We start from the raw sequence: 13,024 nt of genomic DNA, 5'->3' as shown, positions 1-13,024 counted from the left end.
ATCAAGTTCGTTGGAAATTCTGGTGTAAAAAGTTGCCTTCCAAAGTGAAACTGGCAACCCGAGTGCCGGCGGCTGGGGACTATATATATGCCGACCCAGGAAAACACTAGGCACCAGTCCTGCACTGCACACATCATCATGAAGGTCGTGAGTAGATCCACTGTATCACTCTTATGCCTGGATGGAAAGCCAGAAAAATGTGATACTAATATATATATATATGAATTTCCTTTGTGTTCAATCTTTATTTCTTCGTGTTAGTAGAAGATTAAGACACTATCGTAAAGTCTCGATAAAGCTCTTCCTTAATCTGAGTCGTTAAGAAAATATCAAAACCCGAGACTTGCATAAAGTATATTTTTGGTTGGTAAACAGCCGAATGGACAACGAAAGGAAGTCAATCGCCTTCGAAAGAGATAACTCGATAGGTAAATTATTCATAGATATAGGAGCGTGATCCACAGACAGCCTCTTGTGTCCACTACCGTCATTCATTTCTGATCTTCAGGTAATCCTCGCAATGTTGGCCGCCCTGGCCACCGCCGCCCCTCAGTATGAAGCCCCAAGAGCTCCTCGTTACGAGTCCCGTGAGGTGGTGCCCATCTTGAAGGACGAGCGCATCCGTGAAGACGACGGCAGGTACAGCGTGGACGTGGAGACCGGCAATGGCATCATCTTGTCTCAGTCCGGCTCTCCTAGCACCGCCACTGGCGCTGTGGTCAAGGCTGGACAATTCTCGTGAGTACTATATATGTGAATGTCATGATATATCATCATTCTTACACTATCATCTAAAGATGCAGAACTACACTGTATTTCTTTGATACATAACATTTGTCAACAGCTACACTGCTCCTGACGGCACTCCTGTCCACGTGAAGTTCGTCGCCGATGAGAACGGCTACCAGCCTCAGTCTGACCTCCTGCCAGTGGCTCCCGAGTTCCCCCACCCAATCCCTCAGTTCGTGCTGGACCAGATCGCCTTCGCTGCTGCAGAGGACGCCGCCCGCGCCCGCGGCAAGTCATCCGCACCCTCCGGCAGCTATGGAGCTCCCTAGATGTCCAACTAGTGTAACAACAACCCTGCATCATTATCTTATACCTTACATTTCTAACTTATTGAAATGCATCTATATTTATCTGCATTTGTTTTCTACACAATACATGAAATAAATTCCCAACTGCTGTTTTTGTTTTTTCTCATTTCTGTATTTTCTTAGTTTGTTTTTTTTGCAAATTGTCTGAAATATGGACAAGAAATTCATTAAATTCATCATTTATAGGATAACAGGAATGATGACAGCAGCTTAACGAAACAAAAATAGCTGTTCTTTTCCTAATGGTGAATATAAAGAGTGAGTCTGGTGCCAGAGGGTAGGTGATTACCTAATTGTACTTGCCTATTTGTGCTGTTCGGGTAGGGTGTTTTACTTACGTGGGGCCCCATCTCTCGAACATTTTCAACCTTCATAAAACCCTTTAGGTTTATGTATACTGTCTGCATCAACCATGCCCTCAGGCAATATGTTCCATTCATCCACCACGGGTTAGGGAGGTAACTCGAGTGTGGTAAAGTGGGAGCAGCAAGTGACATGGTCTGAACTGAATGGAGCGGTGTTGCACAGAGTAAGACTGAATTATCGACTGTAAAAGCCTGATTTTATTTGACGTATTGCTATAGTTTAAACAAATCTGAATGGAAAATGTTGATACTAGGTAAACTACGGCTGAGCGTAGTGCCCCAACGAATGACATCTACTAAAGTGAGGCCAAAAGTAAAAATGACAACGCCATCCCGCAGTAAAATCGAGGCCTTCCTGTGAAGATCTGGTACCGAGAATTACGACTTCCTTGAAGATCATTCATTGTCCCTGTATACCTAATGTCAGTCAGGTGAGTCTGGCTTCGTAATGAAACAGCTCCTACGAAGTCTTATTGATCTGAATATAACTTTCTTATTTAATGAAAGGATGAAACAACTAAATGAACCCCTCGCTTGTACCTTATGCAAGGGACTGACCTGGGTACTCAGCTACATCAAACCACATAAGGTAAAAATAAACTTAGGTATCCAGTGTAATGCTGATAGCAGTGAAAAAGGTGAAGAAATATGACTGTGGCAGGGTACAGGGGATGATATACTATGGGCGTTGGCGTGCAGAGGTGGGAATATTAAGGAAGTGATAGGCAGAGGGTCAAGTGACGAGAATTGAGGCCACAGTTCATCGCGAAAGTAAATGAAAAAATGTGAATTTTGTCTCAAGAATTCCTGTAAACCATGATGACCTCGTATGGCAGGACGACTTTTTCTTTATATATATATATATATATATATATATATATATATATATATATATATATATATATATATATATATATATATATATATATATGATCGATTATCTATATGGTATATAAATGAATTTATGTTAGGAGCTACCATAAAGATCTTCAAGCACTTATCAGATTTGTACTTGATATTCGGAATATATATATATATATATATATATATATATATATATATATATATATATATATATATATATACTTATACAGAGAGTGTGTGTGTGTGTGTGTGTGTGTGTGTTTGTGTGCGCGCATGAACTAGTTCCTGTTGATGTATGTGTGAGAATATTTCATGTGTTTTCAAAAAACAAGGTACAATTCATCCTCATCGATCTATTTAGACGAAAACCAGATTTTTTTCAACGTGTCTCTAAAGAGAAAATAGAAAGTGAGTTTTTCGTTGCCGTGTACACACAATTTCATAGAAAAAGTCAGGTGAAAGTAAACCTTAATGTTATATTTGAATATTATAAATATGCGAAAAACTCCCTATCTCAAGGTAAGTGTTGTAAAAAGTCTTTCCCATAATCCTACCAGCATTGATTAGGTTACTCTTGCATGAAGTTAAGTGGAAATAGACTAAGTAGCTTAACAAAACAATACCTTTTTTAAGAAATGGCAGATATAATAACTGAATGAACAATCGATCTCGTATAATCTATATGGATTTGATAGGTTCAGGTGAAACATGAAAAAGAGTATAACCAGATTCTGAAACTTTTGCAAGTAGGGTTCTTTTGCTATACATGCCGTAGGTAGTTCAAAGTGCATATACTTTTTAGAAATCTTTGATGTGATCTACAACAACAGAAGTTCTAGGAGAGCATCTTATGTCACAGATGTATTTGACAGATCCCTACTTGAAATTTTATCATACAAAAATATTTTTCCATGCCATTCGTTTGAGCCAGTGTACTAACTGTGGGCTATGTAGGATCATAACTCCAAATGGTTTAATGAAAATATCTAATATCTTAGTATCCTTCTCAGCCATATATATATACACACATATGTATAAATATATATATCTATATATATATTGCTAGAAAGGATTATCAGGCTTACATAATGTTTACTTCTAAAATTGAACGATATAGTGTTATTATCCTGTATGCACACTGTTATGGTCTATTTAAACCCAAATAAAAACCCATTAAATGGGTAGTTGCTATGATCGATATAGAGACTGTACTACAGTAGTCTGGCCATAGCCATTTTTATTCATTGGACTTTACTGGGGATATCGAGAAATCTTAATACAAGAATTTCTTCCTGTAAGATTATCCTTTAGACTGAATATGTCTGCTGTTGCAATGAATGTACAATTTTGAGTTGAAAGGCAATAGTGTGGGCGAGACATATGACCTGTTGTGACCTGACCTTGAAAATATGATATCATTGGGAAATATAGGACAAAGGTTACTTCATAGGCAGCAAGTGGCAACCGCTTGTGGGTGGCTAGACACTATATATACGTTTACTTGGGTCCTGCATGCATCAGTCTGCAACCACAACAACCATCATGATGCTTGTGAGTATTTGAATAGTTGGTTCTACATAGAAAAAGTGATATATATATATATATATATATATATATATATATATATATATATATATATATATATATATATATATATATATATATATATATATATATATATATATATATGTGTGTGTGTGTGTGTGTGTGTGTGTGTGTGTGTATTGCCTTTCTGACCCAGGATACCCTAGTACCATAGGACCCCTGCAGTCTTCAGTAAACCGGTCACGTCTCACGCTCGGTGGGCGGGACCACAGGTCAAAGAGTGTGATGACGTTGCGTGTATGTCTGTGCAGAGTGAGTGGAGGACAGTGTTCAGTGTATTCAGTATATGATATACGCAATCTAAGCATGAGGGATCTTGTGATATGATGATTTAGTGTTTGTAATTTTTGAGAAACTGGTAGTGTCCAGATGACAGACGAGAAAGTGTAACTCACACATGCCTGAGGAGTGTAGGTTTAGACAGGTGTATGTCTGGTGGACTGGGCTGGGATAGCGTATCATCTATGGCTTATCGAATTCTTACGGTTTATATATATTTTGCCAATGCTGTGCTTGCTATTGTGAGGGAGATCTGTAAGTATAGCTTGCTGAAGTGTGAAGTAAGCGCTCTGTTTTACGTGGTTTGCAGCTTTGTAAAATTTGCCTTTGAAAATCCCCAGATAGGTGAGGCATAGTTTAGGGTGGAGCAGACGAATCCTTTGTAGTTTTAGAGGATAATAATGTTATGGTAAAGCAGTACAACTATTTACGTACGTTTGCCATGGAATATTCAGCTTTATTCTCAACATGTTCCATCGTACTAAGCCCCACTATCTTTGGTGTGTTTCACAGGTCGTCCTTGCCGTGCTGGCCGCCGTGGCCACCGCCGCCCCCCAGTACGCAGCCCCTGACCCTCCAAGTCGTTATGAAACCTCAAGGGAAGTGATTCCCATCGTGTCGGACGACCGCATCCAGGAAGATGACGGGAGGTACCACTTCGAAGTAAAGACTGGCAACGGCATCGAACTGTCTCAGTCCGGTTCTCCCGACGGCCCTGAGGGTTCTGTGATCAAGTCTGGACAATTCTCGTAAGTATATTGATTCCTCTATTTTGGAGTATCGATTAGTTTATCCTTCCTTGGTAAGACGTGGATATATCCTCCTGTGTGCGATACCCTTATTCTTTTCTTCCTTCTCTCTCTCTCCACAGATACACTTCTCCTGAAGGCACTCCCGTCGTTGTGACATTCGTCGCCAACGAAAACGGCTTCCAGCCTCAGTCCGACGTCCTGCCAGTGGCTCCCCCGTTCCCCCACCCAATCCCTCAGTTCGTGCTGGACCAGATTGCCTTCGCTGCTGAGGAAGACGCTGCCCGCGCCCGTGGGAAGGGATCCGTACCTTCCGGCAGCTATGGCGCTCCTTAGTAGATGTCTTCCTGATGTTGAAGTTGAGATGCCTGCATAGAAGTCTCTTGTTTGAAGCAAATCAAGTTTTAGGATTTCTCTAGATGTAAGAGGGAATGTTTATTTATATATTTCTATTTGTTATGTAATGCATAATAAAATTTCAAGCTTCATTCTTTTTGTAATTTCTTACCTCCTGTAGCTTTTGATGTTGTTTGCGACTACATGATATATGACCTGCAGGAATTTATCTTCCCTTTCTTTTTAAACATACTGACACAAGCCGGAAGCTACAGGAAATGGAGGACTTTCGTTCGTCAAACAATTTCAGGCCAAGAGCTGCTCCTCACTACCAGCCCATTCCAAAAGTCCAAATTCTCATCCAGACAGAGTCTCGCCGATTATCTAAGCTCCTGTTACCTCCATATCGAAAAGTGAAAGGAGGAAGTCTGGCTTAGGGAACGTACCTAGAGTTTTTGCTCGGCATGGAAATCGATCCCAGGTTATCTTGCTTTCAAGGCTAGTCCATTGATCACAACTCAGAGGTATATTCATCATGATTAAGTCCGAATTCATCCGCAAGCTTGATGAAATGATGAACGCTAAAACTCAAGTTGTGTGACTATTACCTCCATCAACATCAGCTGAATTCATGTTACGATACTTGTTTGTATGGGAAACAAGGATAAGAAACCCATTACATTAAGCAAACCATTAAGCAAACAAACTCTCTCTCTCTCTCTCTCTCTCTCTCTCTCTCTCTCTCTCTCTCTCTCTCTCTCTCTCTCTCTCTCTCTCTCTCCATGGTGGTCATCACAGTAAAGTGATATTATGGGGAATCGGTTTGCCTCATCCCGGCTTGTATGGTCTTGTATTTGAACACTAAACCTTGCAGGAGAGACCTTTATTAACAGTCTTATACAATAAACTTTCTAGATAAGGCGCTGCTAAGAATTCACCTCTGATATCATTATCAACCTTGTCCTCATATCTGTACGTTAGCGAGAACTTAAAAAATCAAAGACCCACTCAGCCTCACTCAGCATAACAGTTACACTATCATCTTGAAGGCAATAGTGAAACGTGCTGAACTAGGAACTACAAATGTATATCGTTGTAGAAAGGAATATTGATGCCATGATGATAGGCATGAGTGTTATCGTATGTTGAAGGTTTTATGGAAGATAATCAGCCAGCGATGATAGGTCTTTGTAAAGGTCCGCCAGTGGCAGGGTATAAGGTGCTACTCGAGTTACTCAAGAGAATCTTATGGATCATATATCCTCGACCCAATGTGGATATTTCACAAAAAATGTACCAATGGGAGCTGAAGGTAAGCAAAAAGAGGTCTGTACGTTGACAAACTACTCATGAAGTAAAAACAATGGAGATAAGAAACATCTGGAGGATAAAGCATATTCTAAGGATAACAAATGACTCTAATACCTTTAATACCTCTCGGTGTTACAGATATACTAAGGTCTATGGTCCTATATCCCGGTTTGTGTACCGATGATACATCAAGCGAACCGATAGGATGGAAATCTCCCCAGAAGCAATCCTAGTCATACCTCAGGGGACAGCTTTGTCCAGTGTTGTGAGCAAGTTTAAATCGAAATCGCCTATTGCAGAAGTAGTGAAGGCAATGACAGTTATCTTGCTCATTTCACTGTACTGCTGTTATCATATGGTAATCGATTGGAAGACTTCCTCGTCCATGGCGAAATTCATAAGCTTTGGTTAGGGTTTCAAATGCACTTACTTTAAAAATGATAAGAAGGTAAAAGATCTTGTTGGTGACTGTTTTCAAGCATTAGAAATGTCTCAAACGTTTGTGAACTCATGATCTATAAGGCCTATCAATAGCACGTAATGATACGATGGTGTTGTCAAAGTCTCATCCAAGTTAATGTGGTAATATCTCGAAAGTGTCACCAGATCGATTCTTGATTATATGTCCCTAACAAGAGCTCCTGGCTCAGAACTGATATGAAAACCAATAAGGGTTTGGAGGGACAATGCTGAAGGTCAGGGTACGTAAATCCTTCTTTCGTGGGTTTCCATGTTACGGGACATCAACAAGCTGATATTATCGAAGTTTGCATACAAAACTCACTAACTCAAAGATGAACTAAGTAAAATATGTTTTTCTAATGTACCACAATCAGGTAAAGACGCTGGAAAAATTACAGAGACCATTTTATGATGAATGATAAGACCACGACTGGATAACCATCAAGAGTACAGTGGGACGACCACAAAGACTACCAAGGGAAGACTGCCAAAACAATGATGAGAAGACTAGTAAAGCCACAACTGAAAGACTTGCAAGACAACTACTGAAAAGCATTTAAAGATCCCTGAGACTCTAGAGAGATGTGTGGTATAAGTGTCCTTCACATTAGCCAAATTTAGAGCAGGTTGGGAAGGAAGAGAGGAAAGGTCATCTGCCATAATGTCTTTAAGAGTTGAGGAAATATGAGTGTATGTGTGTGTGTGTATGTGTGTGTGTGTATGTGTGTGTGTGTGTGTGTGTGTATGTGTGTTTGTAATCCAAGTAGGAAATTTAACTGAGTAGTATTGGAATTTACAACAGTACTGTATTGTGAAATTTTTATTCCATTATTGGTTATTATCCTCATGTCATACAGGTCACATACAGCTACAAATAAAAGAAATGCATGATGAATGAGACATTAAGTAATTCAAGTTTTTATTTTGATTCTATAAATACTTACATGACAAAGAAATAAACACAGACTAGTTCAATCAGTTCGGTAAAACAGACCAGCTTAATCAGTTCGGTGACAGACTGCATATATTAATCCGTTGAAAAAGTGGACTTCGATGTGAACATTTCACAGTAGTTCGACTGGTTACTGAGGAGCATTATAGCTGGCGGAGGGTCCTCTGGACTCGCCGCGGGCGATGGCGGCGTCTTCCTCGGCAGCCTTTGCGATCTGGTCCAGCACAAACTGAGGGATTGGGTGGGGGAACTCAGGAGCCTGTGGCAGGAGGTCAGACTGAGGCTGGTAGCCGTTCTCGTTGGCGACGAACTTCACAACGACGGGAGTGCCGTCAGGAGCAGTGTAGCTGAGGAAGGATATGAAATGGTTTAGACACGTTATATACTCTCACATACGAGCCAGTGCCAAAATCAACCAAGAAGAACCTGAAAACTCAGACTTCACAATACTCACGAGTATTGTCCAGCCTTGACCACGGCGCCCTCAGGACCATCAGGAGAGCCAGACTGAGAGAGCGAGATACCGTTGCCAGTCTGTACGTCGAAGCTGTACCTGCCGTCGTCCTCAAGGACGCGTTCATCCTTTAAGATGGGCACCACCTCAAAGGAGTCACTGTAGCGAGTAGGAGGGTCAGGGGCGGCGTATTGAGGGGCGGCAGCGGCCAATGCGGCCAACATAGCGAGAATCACCTGCAGAACGAGACAGAAATGCTATCACAGAGGAACATGATGTGATATCGTGAAGTATATTATCATATTGATGCTATCACAGAGGAACATGATGTGATATCGTGAAGTATATTATCATATTGATGCTATCACAGAGGAACATGATGTGATATCGTGAAGTATATTATTATATTGATGCTGTGTTTATCATGCAATGCAACTGCAGGTGGATCAGGTCTGTCTTATGAATGATATGTTCCATTTTGAAAAGTTAGAAATGAAGCAGTCACCATATGTACCAGGTTGTGGTAATGCCACCTAGTTTTTGAATGGATGGATGTGGGTTAAAGAATGGTGTAGGGAAGGAAAAGAGACCAAAGCTGATGAAGAAAATACTAATAGGACGACTTGTGAATGTGTTTTCGAAAGAGAAATGGGCGAAGATAATCTGTCCCAAATATCTGAAGGAAAATGTAAGTGAAGAATCAACACAATGAACATACACACACACACACACACACACACACACACACACACACACATTCACACACACAGACACATTCACACACACAGACACATTCACACACACAGAAAGATGAAAAAAATCCGTTACCGTATTTTAAGCATTTGTTATTTGCTTGTCACCAGACACATATGGTGCAATACTCACAGTCTGCATGGTGTCTGGTGCGGAAATACACTGACACCCTCTGCGCCTGAACCGACATATATACGTATTCCCAACCACCCACACTTGTTGCCAATTTGCCTCTGGAAGGGAGATCTTATCCTGAATTTCTCAATAACCAATGATTTTCAGGGTCATGACATTTAGGTCCAGGTTCGTCGCCAATTCACTGCCCTTCTTACTCTTTAGAATTCATTTTTTCTGAGAATCGTATTTTACTTTCAAAATACAGTGATCCAGAAATTCAGAATATCTACATGGATTAGAGGACTATGGACATTCTGAATACTAATTCTGTTTCACTTGAATATGATACAGATATCAAAATATTCATTTTAAGTCTGGTAGAAATTTCTTTATAAAATCCAAACAGATGACCCGCTGAATAGGCCTCATGATTATAACAGATTAGTTAGATTATTTCATTTACAAGTTCTACCAACCCTTTTGTTAGAATATAAAATATTCGTAACTTTCCATCATTCAGTCCTGAAATGTAGCTAGAGAGAGAGAGAGAGAGAGAGAGAGAGAGAGAGAGAGAGAGAGAGAGAGAGAGAGAGAGAGAGAGAGAGAATGCTTAGCCATAGCCACTTCCTTTCCAGTCAGTATACCGTAGAACATTTTCTACGTTTACAAGTAATATTGACTATAGTTAATGATATTTTCTACGAAAATAAATGTGAAATTAATTTGTGCGTCTTTCCCCCGTTCAAAATCTTACATCTCATGCAACGATGTATGTCCATGTAGCATTGCAATGATAAAGTTTACGAGATTACATAGGTAGGCAGGCAGGCTATAGCTTGACGGAAGGCTGGGTCACAGGTTCAGACAACACAGTTCGGAGATATGACGAAGTACAGTTTCACAGGTCAAGATTACACAGGTCGGCAGGTATGTCAGGACGTGGTGGGGTACCAGGTCACAATTCAAAAGTCCATTTCATATGTATTGTTTCAGTTCAACTGATGTTCCCACCTCGAGCTGTGAACTTCCTATAGATCTTCTTCCTATGATGTTCTTTTTATAACACATTTGTTATAATCAAGATTTGCATTACGTGCGATTAATAAAAAATTATCTGAGGACATAGATACTATGAAATGATTATACCGTCAGATGCAAGGAAATACATTTTTCCAACATGAAGGGCGACAATGGAAAACAAAATAGAAATTAAGTAGTTACTAAACAACGACAGCAAGAAAAAAATCATAAAGGACATCTGGAAAAGGTTGAAACTTCAGCTGTTATTTACGAAAAGACAATCAAAAGACAGATCGACAGTGCCGATCATTAGGCATCGAACCTCTGATATGAGAAGCAAAATTTCCTGTAAATGTTAAAAGGAAAATGGTACTGACTGGTCCAGCCGAACAACACCTCCATGTGGTTTTTACTCTGGCCAACATAGCCACCGCTGCCCCACAATACCTTGCTCTCAGGCAGGTACAATTTCAGCGAGGCTCACCTGCAGCGGCCCGACCCAGGGAGGGAGACCTGGCAAATCTAATGACAACAAAGTCTGTGTCGGCTGCTCTCGCAGTGGCTCGCCAACTCAGGAAATTATTTTCTCGGCAGGATTATCTTGTTGCTTTGCATACTAAAGATAAAGCAAGAGTGAAAGGATATGATTATACATTATCTTACTTTCCAAGAGTCAATTCGCTGTCCTATCGAGGTTGAGAGTTGCAACATAAGGGACTACTTTCACTGTTATTTAATATCTACCTACATATGCACACACAGTTTTGGGCTGTCTTTCCCAGACCTCTGCTGGGAGAGTGGTGGGCGTGGCTAGAAGGAGGTCACAGCTGGGTCAGGTGAGAGGATGCAGGACCATTGACTCAAGTCTGTCAGCAGAGTTGTAAGAAAAGGGTTTCTTAAGTATTGTTTCATGAATTACAAGCTGCGTTGTTTAAGAACCTGTATAAACGTATTTACTAATCTTTTGTATGATCTGTATTTCAAATCTGTTGAGATATGATAATATTGATGCAGTAATTCATTTGCTTATTTGAAGAACACACACCAGCCACAAAACTACAGTTATTTCTATGATAAGTTATGCTTCTGTATGTAACTGCCTGAAAACAAACTTGACGCATTTCACATCGGAGGACGTCCATCCGAAAAGTGGTAATGCGACATTTGACTCGCCAGAAACGAATATCAGTCATCCACTGAGCGTGCAGCAAACCTTAAACATACACACGTTTCGTCCGTCTATTAATGGCCAGAAGGAAAACACTGGTAACGCCGACTGATTCGTCAGGTGGACAAAAGACGGTCGGGTTTATCGAATTAGTGACTGGCTTGTCTGCTCCGTCAACGCCTGCATAACACCGCAGTGCAATAAACTTTCCATGATTCTACACATCAACATTTTTCTCTAAGGTTAACGAATAACTTAAGTTTCTCATCCCATAGGAATCCCATCTTTGATTTAAGGCGGAGGACAAGGGGCAGTCAGGCCTTGGACATTTCTACCCTTAAAGTGTTCTCAAAAAGAGTCACCAGTTGGGTAAACCATGAGACTGCAACACTATGATGATATCATTAACCAAGAGCAAAAGTTTGTATGCGATGCATTACACTGTATGAGCCTCGTAAGGGTTCGTATGAGATCCACCCCTCCGCTTGTACCAGGCAAACACCGAGCGGAAATACCACAGTGCTAAGGTTACTGGGACCATTAATCTTTCCTCAGCCCTATCTTATAATGACCACCAGCAGGTCACTTTCTCTGCGGCGTCCCTTTCATGAGGAGTCAGCCTTTCATTTGTTACTTCTTGCATACTCTTCATCTCGCTCTTGATATTCTCAGAAGCGCTAAATCTTACGAGAGCCGCATCTCTGCCTGGCACCGAGGATCATCATCACTGTGGACTTGTTCACCAACATCTTACCTATACCATCTTATGCATACTCGCATACACATAGTATATATATATATATGAATATATATATATATATATATATATATATATATATATATATATATATATATATATATATATATATATATATATATATATGAGTGTGTGTGTGTGTGTGTGTATGTCATTCTTAGACTCCTCTTCGACCTAAGCGAGGTAACGTCAGATACAAAAGAACAATGGTCTCATTTGCACATATCCATTCTCTAACCATCAGGTATAATGTACCATAACCGTAGTCTTTAATCCAGAGCCAGAAACCAGAGACTCTTGCATGGCTTGTCTTGACATATTCGGCATCTTTCCCAAGCTCCCTCATTTTCGCTATCTCTCTTCCACATGTCATTTCCTCCTTTTCGGAGACCATCATTCGCCTCCACTAAGACATGATCAAACACTCTTCTCAGCACTTTCACATGCAACAAGCTCTCCTGTGCAAATCTTGTTAAGTATCACATAATACACTGATCCCTGACTACGTCCAACCCCACAAACCCGCGTAAACGAATGTATGCCTCGTTTTTAAACCAGTTATTCCCAGTCATTATTTCCCTTTCAGCACACAACTCTATAAGATCTTTCCTATTTCATTTACCCTAGATAATCCAACCCTTCCCTAATCATTTCCTTAATAGTCACAGTTAGTAATTTAGCATTAAGATTCTCTGGCAACAGAATTCGATACCTTGCACCCAAACTGCCGAAGCA

General features: G+C 40.4%; 3 protein-coding genes across 3 annotated transcripts; 2 read left to right on the top strand and 1 right to left on the bottom strand.

The window, feature by feature from the left end:
• Window positions 1-1,186, top strand: LOC139747514 (cuticle protein AM/CP1114-like). The gene is made up of 3 exons (XM_071659911.1): window positions 1-147; window positions 509-738; window positions 845-1,186. Exons 1-3 carry the CDS (start codon window positions 88-90, stop codon window positions 1,056-1,058), a joined length of 504 nt encoding a protein of 167 aa, XP_071516012.1. The 5' UTR covers window positions 1-87; the 3' UTR covers window positions 1,059-1,186.
• A 2,613-nt stretch (window positions 1,187-3,799) lies between these two features.
• Window positions 3,800-5,459, top strand: LOC139747515 (cuticle protein AM/CP1114-like). The gene is made up of 3 exons (XM_071659912.1): window positions 3,800-3,877; window positions 4,724-4,959; window positions 5,082-5,459. Exons 1-3 carry the CDS (start codon window positions 3,839-3,841, stop codon window positions 5,293-5,295), a joined length of 489 nt encoding a protein of 162 aa, XP_071516013.1. The 5' UTR covers window positions 3,800-3,838; the 3' UTR covers window positions 5,296-5,459.
• A 2,516-nt stretch (window positions 5,460-7,975) lies between these two features.
• Window positions 7,976-9,409, bottom strand: LOC139747685 (cuticle protein AMP1A-like). The gene is made up of 3 exons (XM_071660277.1): window positions 9,360-9,409; window positions 8,475-8,710; window positions 7,976-8,367 (listed from the first exon to the last, which is right to left on the bottom strand). The coding sequence occupies exons 1-3, from the start codon at window positions 9,366-9,368 to the stop codon at window positions 8,151-8,153; spliced, it is 462 nt and encodes a 153-aa protein (XP_071516378.1). The 5' UTR covers window positions 9,369-9,409; the 3' UTR covers window positions 7,976-8,150.
• Between the last annotated feature and the right edge of the window lie 3,615 nt (window positions 9,410-13,024).

The sequence above is a fragment of the Panulirus ornatus genome, chromosome 69, assembly GCF_036320965.1.
Source record: "Panulirus ornatus isolate Po-2019 chromosome 69, ASM3632096v1, whole genome shotgun sequence".
NCBI classification, from domain to species: domain Eukaryota; kingdom Metazoa; phylum Arthropoda; class Malacostraca; order Decapoda; family Palinuridae; genus Panulirus; species Panulirus ornatus.
Note: the sequence above shows the minus strand (reverse complement) of the source record. Positions and strands in the feature narration are given on the sequence as shown.

Bases quoted from the DNA above. Each gene is read 5' to 3' on its own strand.
- LOC139747514 (XM_071659911.1), top strand. From the start codon at position 88: ATGCCGACCCAGGAAAACACTAGGCACCAGTCCTGCACTGCACACATC. The intron at 148-508 runs GTGAGTAGATCC...TCTGATCTTCAG, and splicing joins CACACATCATCATGAAGGTC to GTAATCCTCGCAATGTTGGC. The intron at 739-844 runs GTGAGTACTATA...ATTTGTCAACAG, and splicing joins GTCAAGGCTGGACAATTCTC to CTACACTGCTCCTGACGGCA.
- LOC139747515 (XM_071659912.1), top strand. From the start codon at position 3,839: ATGCATCAGTCTGCAACCACAACAACCATCATGATGCTT. The intron at 3,878-4,723 runs GTGAGTATTTGA...TGTGTTTCACAG, and splicing joins CAACAACCATCATGATGCTT to GTCGTCCTTGCCGTGCTGGC. The intron at 4,960-5,081 runs GTAAGTATATTG...CTCTCTCCACAG, and splicing joins ATCAAGTCTGGACAATTCTC to ATACACTTCTCCTGAAGGCA.
- LOC139747685 (XM_071660277.1), bottom strand. The intron at 8,368-8,474 runs GTGAGTATTGTG...ATCCTTCCTCAG, and splicing joins GTCAAGGCTGGACAATACTC to CTACACTGCTCCTGACGGCA.